The following is a 15,568-nucleotide window of genomic DNA, read 5'->3' on the forward strand; positions in this document are numbered from 1 at the left end:
CAAGGCTATCTTCAAGTTCTTATTTGTATGCTGGTTAAAACACTTCTCTCAAGCTTATGACACTTTCCATCAGACAGCAGCAATATAAAGAACAATCATCCATGGATTTTAATATTCCTGTAATCTTGCACCAGTTAGAACCTGTAACAAAGATCAGTTGCCAAAGTATGATATGCACAAAACAGGACACTGTCCCAAGGTGAGTGGAGTCCAATTTGACAAGAAAAAGTGAAGCACGGGTGAGGTGTACAGACCCTCCCCCATGCCATGCCTACCTACAACTCCTTTCCCTAACATTCTTTTTTCCTCCCGATAGCAGAGCATCCTACTTGTTGCAGATATTAGAAAAACAACAACTGCTGGGTGGTAAGTTGTTTGAGCAATGGGTTTCTGCATGCTTCTTCCATGCACCCTTTTTCAATTCCTTTTTCTCCATGATTTGTCCTGTGTTTAAAAACAGGGAGCTGACACAGTCCAGTTTGGCTTAGGGTTACACCGTCCAGCTATTTTGCTCATGCACGATGTCAATAACAGTTTCTGCTTCAAAGGAAGTAGACTAGGATTGGGTTCTCCATGTAACTGTGTATGTGCGTGGTTAATATTGCTAAAGAAAGTTCTACTTCCCAAATGTATGTTAAGTCTCCTATTGGAACTTAATTGAAATTATGCGAGCACAAGAATAATCAAGGATTAGGCAATAAAATACAAAAATGGTAAGTTCTGCTGAGCTATAATTAGTTAACCATTACTGCAGATAAAATATTGATTCTGTCTTTCAGCCTCTATGCTTCAGCAGCAGGGCTGAAGGTCACCATCTTCTATTAATATTTAAAGAATAGAGCCAGTCTTCAAATACACAAGTGAAATGTCCATTAATTCTCTCACAGAGATTTAAAACTTTTTCAACAGGGAAAATCATCAAAGGATAAGGCTAGTTTCCTTCCTTATATTCTTGAGTTGAAATATTTCATTATGATAGAACCAGAATGGTATTCTGAATTTACTTATAAAATTTTCTACAATGAAATTAGCCTATAAAGAGGCATTTTAAAGATTTCAGCACAAATAATATGGGATCAATCCACCCTTTCCTATGTATTGGTGGCTTTCTGTTGACATCAACGTGATTTTGCCTGGAATGGGTTGATATTGATCCACATCAGTTGAAAAATACACTTGCATATCCTTGTTATAAGATCTTTATTTAATAATTATGTAGTTGTGTCTCTGGTTCAATTATGATTTTGATGCACTTCTCTGAAGACACTAAAGCCTCGATACAGAGTCTTTTGTGAACACCTTTTAAAAAAACCCTTAAAGCCCAACACCCCGATTCCCACAGAACAGATGAACTGGCATGTAAATATGATTAGTGGGCCCTACTCTTCATAATAGAAGCACAAAACTCTTTGAGGGTCAAGAGCTGTGGGATGGTATTACTCAAGGACATGTAGATACCAAAAGGTCTGACTCTGTATGCCACCCTGTATGGGTGATGGGCATTTTTGGGCCCGCCCACAGAAACTTATGGATATGGATGGTTTCCTGAATGGTCTACAGGAACTGATACCTCCAGGCAACTCACTGGATGGGCTAGTTGATGACTGGCATAATTGGATGTCAGCCGCCATCGATGAGATTGCCCCCTAACGTCCTCTCCACCACCGGCTCTAATGGGCCCCCTGGTATACGGAGGAGCTATGCAAGAGAAAATGGGAGCTCAACACTCCACTATGACCTCCCCCCCAACTATTAAAACAATAAGGGAACTAGAGGCCTCTTGTCTGCCTTGGGAGGGAGATTTGATGGTTTCAGTTTGCTCACACTGACTGAAGTTGATAGGTTGTTAGTGAGGCTGACCACATGCTCACTAGACCTCTGCTCCCCATGGCTTCTTAAAAGGAGCAATATGAGGATACGTTGCCCCTTAGGGAAAGAATCAACTTCTCCTTCTCAATAGAAGTATTCCAAGGAAGAAGAAGACTTGGTTCTTATATACTGCTCAAAGCAACTTACAATCACCTTTCCTCTCCCCACAACTGACACCCTGTGAGGTGTCCTGGTCACCCTGATGGACGACCTCCAATGACAGCTGGACTGAGGTGGGCTGGCACTGCTTGTGATGCTAGGTCTCACGGTTGCTGTGTCAATGTGAGCATAAGTGGGGCAGTTTTACAGTGGCTAGAGCTCATTCCTCCAGGATTGCAGATAGATGGTTGCAGTTATCTATCACACCTCTGTCAACTCCCATGTGGACTGCCAACAGGGTGTGGTTCTCTTCTTAGCCTTTGCCCAGCTGGTCTGAGGGTTTGGGCTAAACAAAGTCACAGACATCTAAGCCCCTTGATGTCAGTACCCACTGCAAAGAGCACTCATAAATCCTGAAACATTTATTTATCTAGTGTTACTATTTCTCTGAATGTAATTCAGAGAAATAAGCTGCTTCTACAAAGCATTAAAACAATAACTGAATTTAATAACTAAATTTATTAACTAATTGATACAGGAGATTAATACAGTGTAAATCATCAATTTACATTAGGTTTGTAGTAAATTGCAATTTTCAAAGGTGCAAAAAGCAGAATGATTTTTGAAACCCCCACTCACTATTCCTGTCAATTATTCTAGAGTTAATCCTGCAACTGAAAACTTACTGTTCATTTCTACTAATTGTAAGTTTAAACTACAAATGCAAGAGGTCTGGTTCCATAAAAACAACTAGCAGAATACATTTATTTACCAGAATACCTTTTAAAAAACAATTTCAATTTAAATTAGCTATTTAAAATTCCCTTTAGCACTCAAATAGTATGTATCACAACCATTCTGAAATGGAAAATATTCTTTTGTATCTTATTTGGAGTTCAGAGCGGGAAAAATCCAATCCAAAAGGGAGTTTTCCAGCCCTTGACTATCCAAGATAAAGCTCTGTAGAAAACACGCGTAGAAATAAAATGATACTTTCTTTGCATTACAGCCAATATGTTCGTATTACCTGTTTTAGATCAGGCCATTTCCTAGGCAGAATGTGACTGTGAATATCAATTTTCATCTCTGTAAGTCCACCGGAAGCTTCGTTTCCATAAAAGCTTCTCTTACTTTGAACTTGAATTGTGCCCATGTACTGTCTGTCCTTGAAGTGGTAGCTAAGCTTTCCATTAACTTTAGTTGCTGTTCAAGTCCTCCCACTGTCCTATCAGGATGGTTGTTTACAGTTGCCAGGCAGACAGCCCGTTTATCAAAGGAGTTTACAGTCTGTCTTCATATAAAGCAGTTGAACATAACAATGACAGTATAAATTCTTTTAATTCTATTGAGTGGCTTTAACCAGAAAGTTAAGCTGTTAGAAGCTGTCCTTCACAAATAATTTGTGAACAGTCGGATTAAAAACATACCTTTAGCTTAGGTTAAAGTGATCAGAATTAAGGGAACCAAAGGTGGGACATGCTGCTGCCGCCGCCGCCACCACGGCGGCGCCCCCCTCCCTGACTGGCCTCAAGAAGGCGGGCCCCCCTCCCTCCCCCCAAGTGAGGAAGATCATTTGCCCAACCTGGATGGTGTGCAGCTATCAGTGGCTCACTCCACCAGGAACCTGGGTGTAATCCTGGATGCTTTCCTCTCAATGGAGGCTCGTGTCACTAGAGTAGCATGGCTGGCATTCTACCACTTTCACCAAGCCAAAATACTAGCGCCCTACTTGGCCCCAGAACACCTAGCCACAGTGATCCATGCAACGGTCACCTCTAGATTGGATTTCTGTCTATGCAGGCCTGCCCTTAACCTTGATCCAGAAACTACAGCTGGTCCAAAACACAGTTGCCAGGATCCTCACAGCAACACCATGGAGGTCCCAGATCCAGCCCATCCTCCAACAACTGCAGTGGCTACCAGTCAATTTTGGAATCAGGCTAAAGGTTCTGGTAATCACTTTCAATGCCATGAGCAGTCAGGGCCCAGTGTACCTGAGGGACCGCCTTTCTGTCTATATCCCTTAAAGAGCTTTGCGCTCTGCCACCTTAAACTGGCTAGTGATCCCTGGCCCCAATAAAGCTTGCTTGACCTCAGCCAGAGTTGGAGCCTTCTCTGTTCTGGCCCCCACCTTGTGGAATGAGCTCCCGGAGGAGATTAGGGCCCTAACGGAACTAAAACAGTTCTGTGGGGTCTGCAAAAGGGAGCTCCTCCGCCAGGCATTTGGTTGAGGTCAGCCAGAACCATCAACACCCACTGGGCCCCTAAACCTCCCTCCATGCTCCTGACTTGAACAACCACAGGCCTATTTGATGGTTATGCTGTTAAATCGTTATTCTCTTATTATCATTGCTGTTATTTCTGTTTGATACAAAAAACAGAGTTCGGTGTATTTACATTCCATGTGAACCGCCCTGAGCTTCAGGGGATGGTGGTATACAAATATAATAAAATAAATAAATAATTTTGAAAGCCATTTGGGAATGGTGGTATAGAAGTCAAAATATTAATTAAACCTTTTCAAAAGTCATATTAATTTCAGATTTACAATGGAATAATAATCTTTCAACCCAGTGAAAATATCCACATTATCCACGTTATCCACATTAAGTGCTGATGGCTCAAAACTTGATATTGTTTCTTTATTTAAATCTTTATTTTAATGAGCTTGTGTCCAGTTTGTGACAAATACGACTACCCCTAACTTATTTTGATCAAATCCTCGTGATGGAGCTTCAGCACTCATGTTCAAACATTTGTTTATCTAGCATTATGAAAATCTCCAAATAATAGCTATGTAATACTCATTATTATTTATTTATTTGGATTTCTATACTGCCATTCTTTGTGGCTCTGGGCAGTTAGAGCCTTCGGGGTGGGCGATATATAAATGTGAATAAACAAACAAACCAATAGAACCAACCACAGTATCCCAAAATAGTTTTGGAGGGATAGCTGTGCTAGCTTGTTCCAGCAAAAATAAAAAGTCTTGTGGCTAGAGCATTTTTTTTCTAGCATAAACTTTCACAGTCTAAGGCCTAATCACTATCTAACACCTGTAATGGCTGGGGAGGAATGTCTATTTAAAATGTCAGCATGGAAAGAATCTACTTATTGCATCTAAAGCAGTGGTCCCCAACCTTTATTAGGCTGGGGACCAGCAGGGCATCGGGCCGCGCCCGCGCGGGCCACGCCCACGAATCGGGCCGCGCCCGCGGATCGGGCCGTGCCTGCGAGCCACGCCCGCGGATCGGGCCGCACCCGCGGGCCGCGCCCTCAGATCGGGCTGCGCGGGCGCGGCCTGCACAGGCGCAGCCCGGCCCTGATTCCCTCTCCCCACCCTCCCCGCAGTAAGAAGCTTCCTGGGCCGCAAGCTTGTGGCCTGGGAAGTTTTTTACTGCGGGGGGGGGGGGGCGGGGAGAGGGAGCCGCCGCCCGGCGCCATGGCCTTCGCGGCCCGGTGCCGGGCCACGGCCCGCAGGTTGGGGACCACTGATCTAAAGAAGTAGGCTTCATGAATGCTGTTAAGAGAGACACAGAAGGATCTATTGCTGAGAAGAGGCTATGTAAATGCTGTTGCTATGTCGAATCAGCATGGGGGCTGGATAGTTCTCTACTGGCAGCCAAGTCTAAGGCTAACACAGGTATCTTCTCTGTGATGATGTTTCCAGTCACCTGAGGACAATTTAGAACAAAGAATAGGCTTATTTAGTTCCTTATGGAAAAAGTATGATTGACTGAAAATAGCTCCGGATGAGAGATTATAGATTTGTTTATGAAATAACTGCTAAATCAATGGGTTCAGTAAGGATCCTAAACACTTACCTGTCACCTGTATCTGACAATACAAACAATTTTCTAGCCTTTGCATTTTTGATGAAATGGCGCAGTGGCTAGGTAAATGGGTAACTTTCCATTTTGGGCTTGCCTTTAGCAGCTTTGTGGTACTCAACATGAATCTGCAGTCAGCCCCCATCTAAAGTGCTGGTGTAAAGCTAAGGATCTCCACTTAACAAGCCAAACATTAGATTTCTTATCAACAGTGCTAAACCTACTGCTGCCACACCCATGAAAAAATACACAAAAATAACAAATAACCAAATATACAACATTCTGACACTGGAATAATTACAATTTAAATAAAACAAATCATAATTTCATACCTCATTGCTTACTGCTCTTGTATTTTATATTTTTCCTAATCCTTGCATCACCAAATCAATAGGAAAAGATAATCCAGATAAATATCAGAACAAAATATAGGGAAAAAAGTTTGGTAGTTATGTCTATACAGGTGCAACCCACCTTGGATTATTTATTTATTTTATTTATTTGGATTTTTATACCGCTCTTCCATATGGCTCTGGGTGGTTTACATAGAACGTTGTAAAAATAGTTACATAGAACATTATAACAATCTGTCAGATAACAATAATAACATAACATAGCATGAACAACAACACTGACATATCCTTGGGGAGGTGAAATTGTTCAGTCTGCGGGAAAGACCAGCAGATGTTTTGAATTGGTTGGCTACAAGCGAATGCTTGGTGGAGGAAATGCCTTTTGCAGGTCCTGCAGAATTGTGGAAGTTCGGGCAGGGCTCTGATCTCCTCAGGGAGCTTGTTCCACCAGGTGGGGGCCAGGACCAAGAAGGCTCTGGCCCTTGTTGAGGCCCAGCGTGCTTCACTGAGGCCAGGGATCAGCAGCCAGTTGGAGGTGGTGGCCCATAAGGCCCTTTTGGGGGTATAGGCAGGGAGGCGGGCTCTCAAATACACTGGGCCCAGACCGTGTATGGCCTTAAAGGTGATTACCAAAACCTTAAGTTTAATCTGTAATTCAACTGGGAGCCAGCCAAGTTGTTGGAGTACCAGCTGGAAATGGGATCTCCATGTTTTAGTAAGAATCCTGGCCACAGCATTCTGCAACAGTTGTAGTTTCCAGATCAAGGATAAGGATAGGCCTGCATAGAGTGAGTTGCAGAAGTCCAGTCTAGATGTCATCGTTGCATGGATCACTGTGGCTAGGTGTTCTGGGGTCAGGTAGTTGCTTGGCTTGGTGGAGGTGGTAAAATGCCAGCCATGCTGCCTTTGTGACCTGAGCTTCCATTGTAATGGAAGCATCCAGGATCACGCCCAGGTTCCTGGCAGAGTGCGCTGCCGAGAGCTGCATACTGTCCAGGGTGGGCAGATGTGCTTCCTTCCATGGTCCCTTCCTACCTAGCCACGGGACCTACGTCTTTGAAGGATTGAGCTTCAGACGACTCTTCTTGAGCCATCTTGTCACTGCTTCCAGGCAGCTGGATAATGCTTCTGGGGGAGAGTCAGAGCAGTCATCCATCAGGGTGTCATCTGCATATTGGTGGCAACCCAGCCCAAACCTCCACACCAGCTGAGCCAGAGGGCACATAAATCACAATATTAGAGGGGTTTGTGTGTGTGAATTCTCTAACTAGTATCTCATATCTAAGGAGCCTTGTGAGATTTTCCAGCTCAGCATTTTACATATATTTTCATCAAGAATGAAACATGGGGAACTGTAGTTTGAAATCAAGGCAAAGGTATTCAATGTTTGTAGTTACTAGATAATGCCATCTAGTGGCAAGAACCACAAGAAAATCTGATCCTTCTTTGATTGAGAATGCTAAACCTGAAACTATAAGCACAGCGATGCAATGGGTGAAATTTTTCTGTACTAGATGTCACAGATTAAGGCATAAATCAACTTCACATTAATGCAGAACATATATAATAAGGCAGCAGAGATCAGAAATATAAAACAGAAACCTTTTATGATGTCCTTGAGAAAATGAATGGGGGAATTGTAGCAAACTTTTTACCTGGAAAAGAGGAAGAGAGGAGAATGATACAAGCTGATTTGTGTGCTCACTGAGGAGAAATGGTGGGCTATAAATCAATTAATGTAGTGTCTACATGCGAACAAGTACATGTATGTATGATTGCTCAGTTTAGTTGGCAACCCAGCTTTTGGAGGTGTCCCTTTGCATCAAGTATATGCACAGATTATAAAGCAGGGGTCTCCAGCCTTTCTGAACCAATCAGGACCTTTGGAATGATAGAGGGTGGCAGGGGCAGGTACAAAATGGATGCTGTTGAAGAGGGAGCCAGCCAGAAAATTTCAAGGAATGAAGTTATGCGTACATCTAACAGTAACTCTTTACATTTGAGGCAGAATTTCTGCTTAACAAGATGCCTTTAAAATGAAAATAATAATTCCTTGCATCTATACTTTTAGTCATGTAGTGAAGATCCTTGCAATGTGGTAGAAGCTATTACCAGAGTGGCCAGTCCCACAGGGGAATCCCCAGCCCTCAGCTGCCTCCCTCAATGACAATTTGTTGGCTGACAAGAGGTCTTACTGGCAGTGGGGGCAGGCCTGGGCTGAAAAGGTTGCTCTGCTATCTAGGCAAAAACTCTATAATAAAAAGACATCTATCATAGAGTTTCCTTCCAAATACCAGGGTATCCCAAGTTGCTGGCAATGCAATGATGACACTTATGGTGTGCACTGGAACTAACAGCACTTTGTTGCAAGCGACGTCACTGTAACCCCAGCCTAGGCCTTCTCCCCTTGTGACCTGCTAGTTGTTAGAAGGGACCTGATAACCCAATTGCCAAAGCAATGTTTTGTTATTGTATCTCCAATGGCTAACCATTGAGCCAGTTTGGTGTAGTGGTTAGGAGTGCGGACTTCTAATCTGGCATGCCAGGTTCGATTCCGCTCTCCCCCACATGCAACCAGCTAGGTGACCTTGGGCTCACCACAGCACTGATAAAACTGTTCTGACCGAGCAGTGATATCAGCGCTCTCTCAGCCTCACCCACCCCACAGGGTTTCTGTTGTGGGGAGAGGAATGGGAAGGCGACTGTAAACCGCTTTGAGTCTCCTTCAGGTAGGGAAAAGCGGCATATAAGAACCAATTCTTCTTCTTCTTCTTCTAACCAGAAGTCCTACAGGGCAAAAGTCTCACCTGGCCCTGCCTGGTTTCTGAAGACCTTTGTTGTGCGCTGTTTTCCTTACCAAGTTACTCTTGATAGGTACTGTAAAAGGTGTTGGCAGGTGCCATGATGTAATGCCCAGCTTGGTATAGTGGTTAGGATTGCGGACTTCTAATCTGGCAAGTCGGTTTGATTCTTCCTTCACACACAGCCAAGTTGAGTGACCTTGGGCTTGGCAGAGCACTGATAAAGCTGTTTGACTGAGCAGTAATATCAAGGCTCTCTCAGCCTCACCCACCTCACAGGGTGTCTGCTGTGGGGAGAAGAAAGGGAAGGTGATTATAAGCCATTTTGAGACTCCTTCTGGTAGAGAAAAGCAGCATATAAGAACCAACTCTTCTTCTATCTCTGCTGTAGCTATTGTGAGAATTTATTATAATTATATCCTGCTCCAATGAAGAATGTTCATAAGAAAAACTATTTATTCTATAATCATAATTTACTAAATCCAGATTTTAGTTCTGTCTATCTTTGGACACTGCCTTGTGTCAACTTGTTTAACTTTTTATTTAAAAAAAAACCTTGTTAAGGAATAACAGTCCTCACAGGTACATTCCACACAATGTTTTCACCTTTAATTAGATGAACATTAAGTACAGGTGTATCCATTGCAAATTAGCTGTAGTGGGTGAGTGCTGCTCGCACAAGTCACACTCTCAGTGTCTGTAACACTTCTGCTGTTATTCTCTTCAGAATTTTACAAGTGTGATTCCAAGGGGAAGAAAGAAATGAACAAGCACCTTTACAAAACAACACACCAAGCCTCTGTAAGAAGAAGGTATAGAAAGCCACAACGGAAAGGACAGATGACATAAACAGAAGGTGGTATGGCAATAAAGGTTAATGAATGAATGACTAAGCAGAAGGAACCCTAGTTCTCTGCACAAGTTCTCATTAGATTGTGATGTACCATCCAAAAGTAGAAGTCTGGTGGAAGGTAACCAGGTAAAAATGACAGTGGACATATTGTTTAGTAACAGCTTCAGATATGACTTAGGATGCTGTGCATTTGCTTCCTGTATTGTCATATATATATATATTGCCATATATATATAAAATATAAACATGATTCCCTTTTTAGAGAACTCAAAGTAGTGAAATAATTCTAATCCTCTAGCTCATGAGCTTCCAATGTGGTGCACCAGCACCCGTTCTAGTATCTGTCAAGCAGGACTACAAAGTGGGCAGGTCTGAGTGAGTTTATTGCCCAGCAAGGTTTCAGATTGGCCATGGGAGATTTGCTGTACAATTTTTAAAAATGTTGTTTTGCCAACAGCTGCTAACTCTGCACAAGAGGCTGTTTTAACACGTCATTAATTAATGTTTTAATTATAAAAAGAGCTGTATTTCTGCACTGGACAATTTTGTGCTGTTTTTAAGACCAATTCTGCAGAGGACCTTTCTCTTCAGTTCCATCAATTCTTTTCAATTTAACATCCCAGATACCAATAAGATATGAATTATTTCTCTTAAGACCACAAACAGAATCCATGTTTATCCACATCTAATTCCCCCGTGGCCATTAAGATAAATTAAGTTGGAGTGTACATGGGGTTCTTCAAGATCACTTCTCAAGTGGCCTAAAGCTAAATCAGAATTCAGAGATCACATTTATTCTTTAATTGCTCTGAGGCAGGTATCTATAGCTTCTCAGTCTCATGTTGTCCTTTGGTCCCCTCTTGCCTGTTATGTAGGAAAATAAGAGTTCTGTCTGCTTTGGGGGAAAACAGACGAGTGTGTGAAATTGAGCATTGCCTCCGTCTCCTAAGAACCGGGTAGCAATAAACTTGCTGAACCACTCTGTATCCAAGCACATGAGAGTGGGGGGAAAGCATTCTCAGCAAACAACCAATATGGAAAGACAAATACACTTCAGCCAGAACTGATGCAACATTCAGTTTCTCTGTATTACACTACTGACCAATATAAGAATTGTTAACAGAAACCCCTAAAGCAGAACCTCAGGACACACCTGGGGAAAACAATATTTCTGCTTTGTTTGTTTTATAACTTTTGCCAGATACAAGGGAAAGTATCTGAAGCACTTCTTCAAAATACGTGCTACACTTAAGATAATCATGAAAGCATTTATAAAACACTGTGTATATTGATGAAATACCTGACCTGGATAGGCCAGGCTCTTCCAATCTCATGAGCTAAGCAGGATTAGCCCTGGTTAGTACCTGGATAGGATACCAGGAAGGAAATCCAAGGTCATGACACAGAGGCAGGCAATAGCAAGCAACCTGTGAATGTCTTTTGCCTAAAAACCCTTCCTGGGTTTGCTAAAAGTCAGCTGTAACCAGAAGGCACTTTCCACCACCATATATTGAAAAAATTCTTCTAAAAGACATGTTCCTGTGTTTTCCATTCTGTAATTAAAACTGATATTGCCACTTCCTGGGAAAGGGGGGGGCGGCTTTCTGTGTTTGTTGTGCTGGACCAGTAAAATGTGCCTGCCAAATATAATAGAGCATATAATTTATTATCATTTGTTCTAACATATTACAAGTATCTGCATATCCACAGTGTTTATTACCTGCACTTTATAAATTAGGACCACTTAAATAATCTGCTTAATAATAGCAGCCAGTCACTGTGTAGGTACTTTTCTTGTTCTTTGATTCAGCGTAGACAGATGAGAGCTGCAGTGTGCTCTCCACAAGAACGGACCGCTTCTTTAAAATGATAGTGTTGGGAAAGCAAGAAGCAATTGAAATGTTTTCCATATGGAAAAAATATATGTAAAATAAAAATTTGGAAGAATATCTATATTGCTTGAACCTAGCCCAGATCCTGCCAGAGATCTGCAACTGTCATTTCTGTCAGCTTGAAACAACCATCACGGAAATGCCACCATCTGCACCCGATTCTGAAAAAGCAGGCTCCCCCCCCCACTGGGGGAAATGCTGGGTATGGACCTGGGGGCTGGGGGCGTGACTCCCACCCCTGGCATTCCCCAGCATGTGCTGTGTGTCTGGGGCAGGGAGCAGGGCTGAGCCACGTGCCCTTATAAGGGATGGTGCGGTGCGGCCTCTTTACCCCTCCTGGCAGTGAAGACACAACTATTAGTTGAATTTAGTTATGTGAGTTGTACAGGTGTTCACTCATTGTGTTTATTGTCACAGCCTCCGTTTTTTAAGCATGAGGCGGATCATTTGTGGGGTGGCTAAGCTTGCATGCTGGTTTCCCAGGTTTGCGGGCCCCCATAAGGGACTGTGCGGGTGCAGAGCCAGTTGGATTGCTTGCATTTCCAGGTGGCAGGTGAACCTAATAAAGGTGATTGCCCAGTGAGTTTACACCCAATTGTCACCTCCCATGAGTCAGCAGGCCATTTGGTTCAGGGATCTGGGCTAGGCTTGGGCGCTTTGGCATTCGAAGCAACCATTCGCCCCCGAAGCAGTCAGCACCGTGGTACAGGTGGGGAGGGGAGGTGCAGGCGCCAGCACACTGGCTGGTGCCTCCCCCCCCCGCACTGCAATGCTGGCTGCTTTAGGTGTGAACGGCCGCTTTGGACACCGAAGCGCCCAACCCTAATCCAGGTTGGCTAGCCAGTGGAACGCAGGGATGAGGCCTGCTGATACAGGCTGCCTTGTGATTGGCTGCTCACAGGAGGGCATGATCCATCTCCCATGCCAAGCCACGCTCATTCGGTAATAAAGACTGTGTCCAGTGTCCTTATTGAGGCATTATAACCTCCCACTGCAAAGCAAGAATTGCAGAACATTTTAAAAGAAGACCTGGGTTTTATACCTTGCCTTTTCACTACCTGAAGGAGTCTCAAAGCAGCTTACGATCGCCTTCCTTCCCCCTCCCCACAACAGGTACCCTAACTCTAACAGGATTATGACTATTCCAAAGTCACCCAGCTGGCTAGATGTGGGGGGAATCAAACCGCTCTTAACTACTAAACCAAGCTGGTATAGAATAAGAAGATGAACCTAAAGCAGTGGTCCCCAACCTGCGGGCAGCGTCCCGGTGCCAGGCTGCGAAGGCCATGGCGCTGGGCCGCGGTTCCCTCTCCCCGCCCCCCCGCAGTAAAAAACTTCCCCGGCCGCAAGCTTGCGGCCCAGGAAGCTTCTTACTGCGGGGGGGGGGGGTAGAGGGAATCAGGGCCGTGCCCGCGCATCACGCATGCGCGGCCCGGCCGTGCATGTGCATATGCGCCATGTGCGGCCGAAATCGAGAGTGCGCATGTGCGCATGCGTGGCCCAGCCACGCATGCACGATGCAGGGTGCGCCCACGCATACGCGATGCGCGGGCGGGGCAGTTGCCCTGCCGGTCCCCAGCCTAAAAAAGGTTGGGGACCACTGACCTAAAGGACTATGTATACTAGATCTTGATAAGTGGTATTCATGATCTGCAACAATATTCAAGATTTGTAGAGTACATGGTTCAAATAGATATGAAGAAAATCCAACAGGGTACTTCAGAGGAGGCATGCAGCTGGCATATTTAGATTAGGAACTGCCTGATGTATTTAAAATAGTTTCCTCCTGTGTCCTATTTGGCTTATATGGAGAATTGCTACTCCTTTGAGCAGACATTCTCCCTGCTTGCCTCTACGAGAGTCTGAATGATTGCCTCCAGAAGAACAGTTGGCTTTCTATACAATGTTGTTTTTTTCTAAATAAAACTTTTATTCCGTTAAGTAGGCTGGTTCTCTACTCTTCTCTTTGCATATTTAAAACTCTGTCAACAGAAACAAGACCAAGAACATGTCCAGCTGGGTGGGTAAGTAAATAATTTAAAAAGAAAGAAGTTAAATCAATCAAGAAGCATAACAAAAAATATCAAAATGTCATATTCAACAGAAGAAAAACAGGATGGAAGGATAAAAAAATGTACTGCTACTTTATAAATATGAATTGAATCAGAATAAGAAATAGAGCTAAAGGAAAATATAACAGGAGAAATGTCACCATCATAGTTAGTACGGGATAATGTTTCAATAAATATAACATGCTGAATATAGCAAACTGAAAATCAGATTTTCAGTGAGAAAAAATAAGAAAGACATGAAAGTAAAAATATGACAATTCTATCACAAGAATAAAATAGCTACAAGGCACTGATACAAGAACAGGACCAGAAGAAATACATGAAATATAAGTAGGAGATCTGCAAGAATTCATGGGCGGGGGGAGGGGATCCCATTGTCCCATGTGTTCCTAGTCTGAGGCCCACATAGTAACAAGAGGCAGCTTGGACTGTAAATCATATGAATCATGCTTTCTGATTCAAGCATCAGATTTCTTGCCACTTAAGATAGCTGGATGTGCTCCCTGCTCTAAGCCCTCCCAGTCAGCAGGCCAGTGACAGCAGGAAGATGGAGACTTGGAGTAGAAAGTACCCCAAGCACACATTCTCCAGACTTTCCACTACACACTGTCCTACTGCTGTTTGAAGGGGGGGGGGATGTGTGTGTGAAGGAGTGTGTCTGGCACACTTTCTATTCTAATCGCTTGCCTAACAGTAACAGTGGAGACTTGGAGAAGATACACTTTCTGTTCCAACCTCCACTACCCTGATAGATTTGGAACCTGGAATGGAAACTATGCTGGATACATTTTCTCCAAATCACCTCTAGCCAGGTTTGAATTGAGCTGAAATTCCTGTGTTTGTGCAGGTATCACTACTCAGTTTTGAGATTTTAACCCCCATGCCTCTTTTTAGTATTTGAATTTTTTCTGCAAACCTGGGGGAGAAGGTTTCCCTTGAGTTCGTAGGAAAAATCTCTCCTCTCTAGGCTCAGCCCGATTATGCAGATCTACACACTGAGGTCCAGATCTGAAATTAGATGAGTGCAGCATAAGTGTGTCTAAACAAGAGGAATGTCATGGGATGTCTAAGGTTAGAGACACCTGAAATAATATCGTACAGCATTTTCTTCATTTAAAATATGAAAAGTTTTCAGTTCATAAGAAGGTAGTCATTGAAAAACATTTCTAGTTCAGCAGTACTCCTTCTCCCTCTCTCTCCTGCTAAATAAGTCCCAAATGACTATTATAAAAGCATCATGGAAATGGAAATTACTGACTTCAGCTAAAACACACATCCTGATTCTGAGAGCAGAACAACACAGACCTGAATTGTAGCTAACAATGGCTAACAATCAACATAGCAAGGTGTATCTTAAAACAAGTTAGATTGATTTGCAGTGATTTACTCCAACAGAGAAACTGCTCAAGCTCTAAGCTGTATGTTTCTTGCAGCTTCTTGCTTGCCTGTAACAATCAAAATATTGACATATCACTTTGATAACAAGATCACAACATTATGAGTTCTAACTTACCCGTAGTTGTTTATTTTCCCCCCACAAAGGTTTTTTTTCCTTTAAAAAAAATCCCTCATGTTTTAAAAATGGCTGCACCATGTTTTCAAAAGCACATGCACACACAAACAAAAGCAACAACTCTGGGGAAAAAATAAATTCCCACAAGTAGGCTAGAACTCATAATGTTGTATCCTCAGACTGGTATCTTACTAACTGAGCTTTGTGACTATGCTGCAGTTTGAAGCATATAAGTCAATATACAAATGTTTCGCAAATGCAATGCTTCAATAGATGGGGTTTTATT

General features: G+C 43.1%; 1 protein-coding gene across 4 annotated transcripts in view; it reads right to left on the reverse strand.

Moving 5' to 3' along the window:
- Positions 1-15,568, reverse strand: part of ACMSD (aminocarboxymuconate semialdehyde decarboxylase) — a 54,349-nt gene that overhangs the window by 35,015 nt on the left and 3,766 nt on the right. For 2 of the 4 annotated variants that reach the window (XM_077320233.1, XM_077320234.1), the window contains exon 1: positions 2,996-3,156. The exons of 1 other annotated variant lie outside the window; for it this stretch is intronic. In XM_077320233.1, the coding sequence (XP_077176348.1) occupies positions 2,996-3,121 (126 nt within the window). In that variant the 5' untranslated portion in view covers positions 3,122-3,156. Of the gene's footprint in view, positions 1-2,995; positions 3,157-15,568 lie in introns of those variants that run through there. One more of the 4 variants, XM_077320232.1, reaches the window with a different exon arrangement.

Source organism: Paroedura picta, chromosome 2 (genome assembly GCF_049243985.1).
Source record: "Paroedura picta isolate Pp20150507F chromosome 2, Ppicta_v3.0, whole genome shotgun sequence".
Taxonomy (NCBI): Eukaryota; Metazoa; Chordata; class Lepidosauria; order Squamata; family Gekkonidae; genus Paroedura; species Paroedura picta.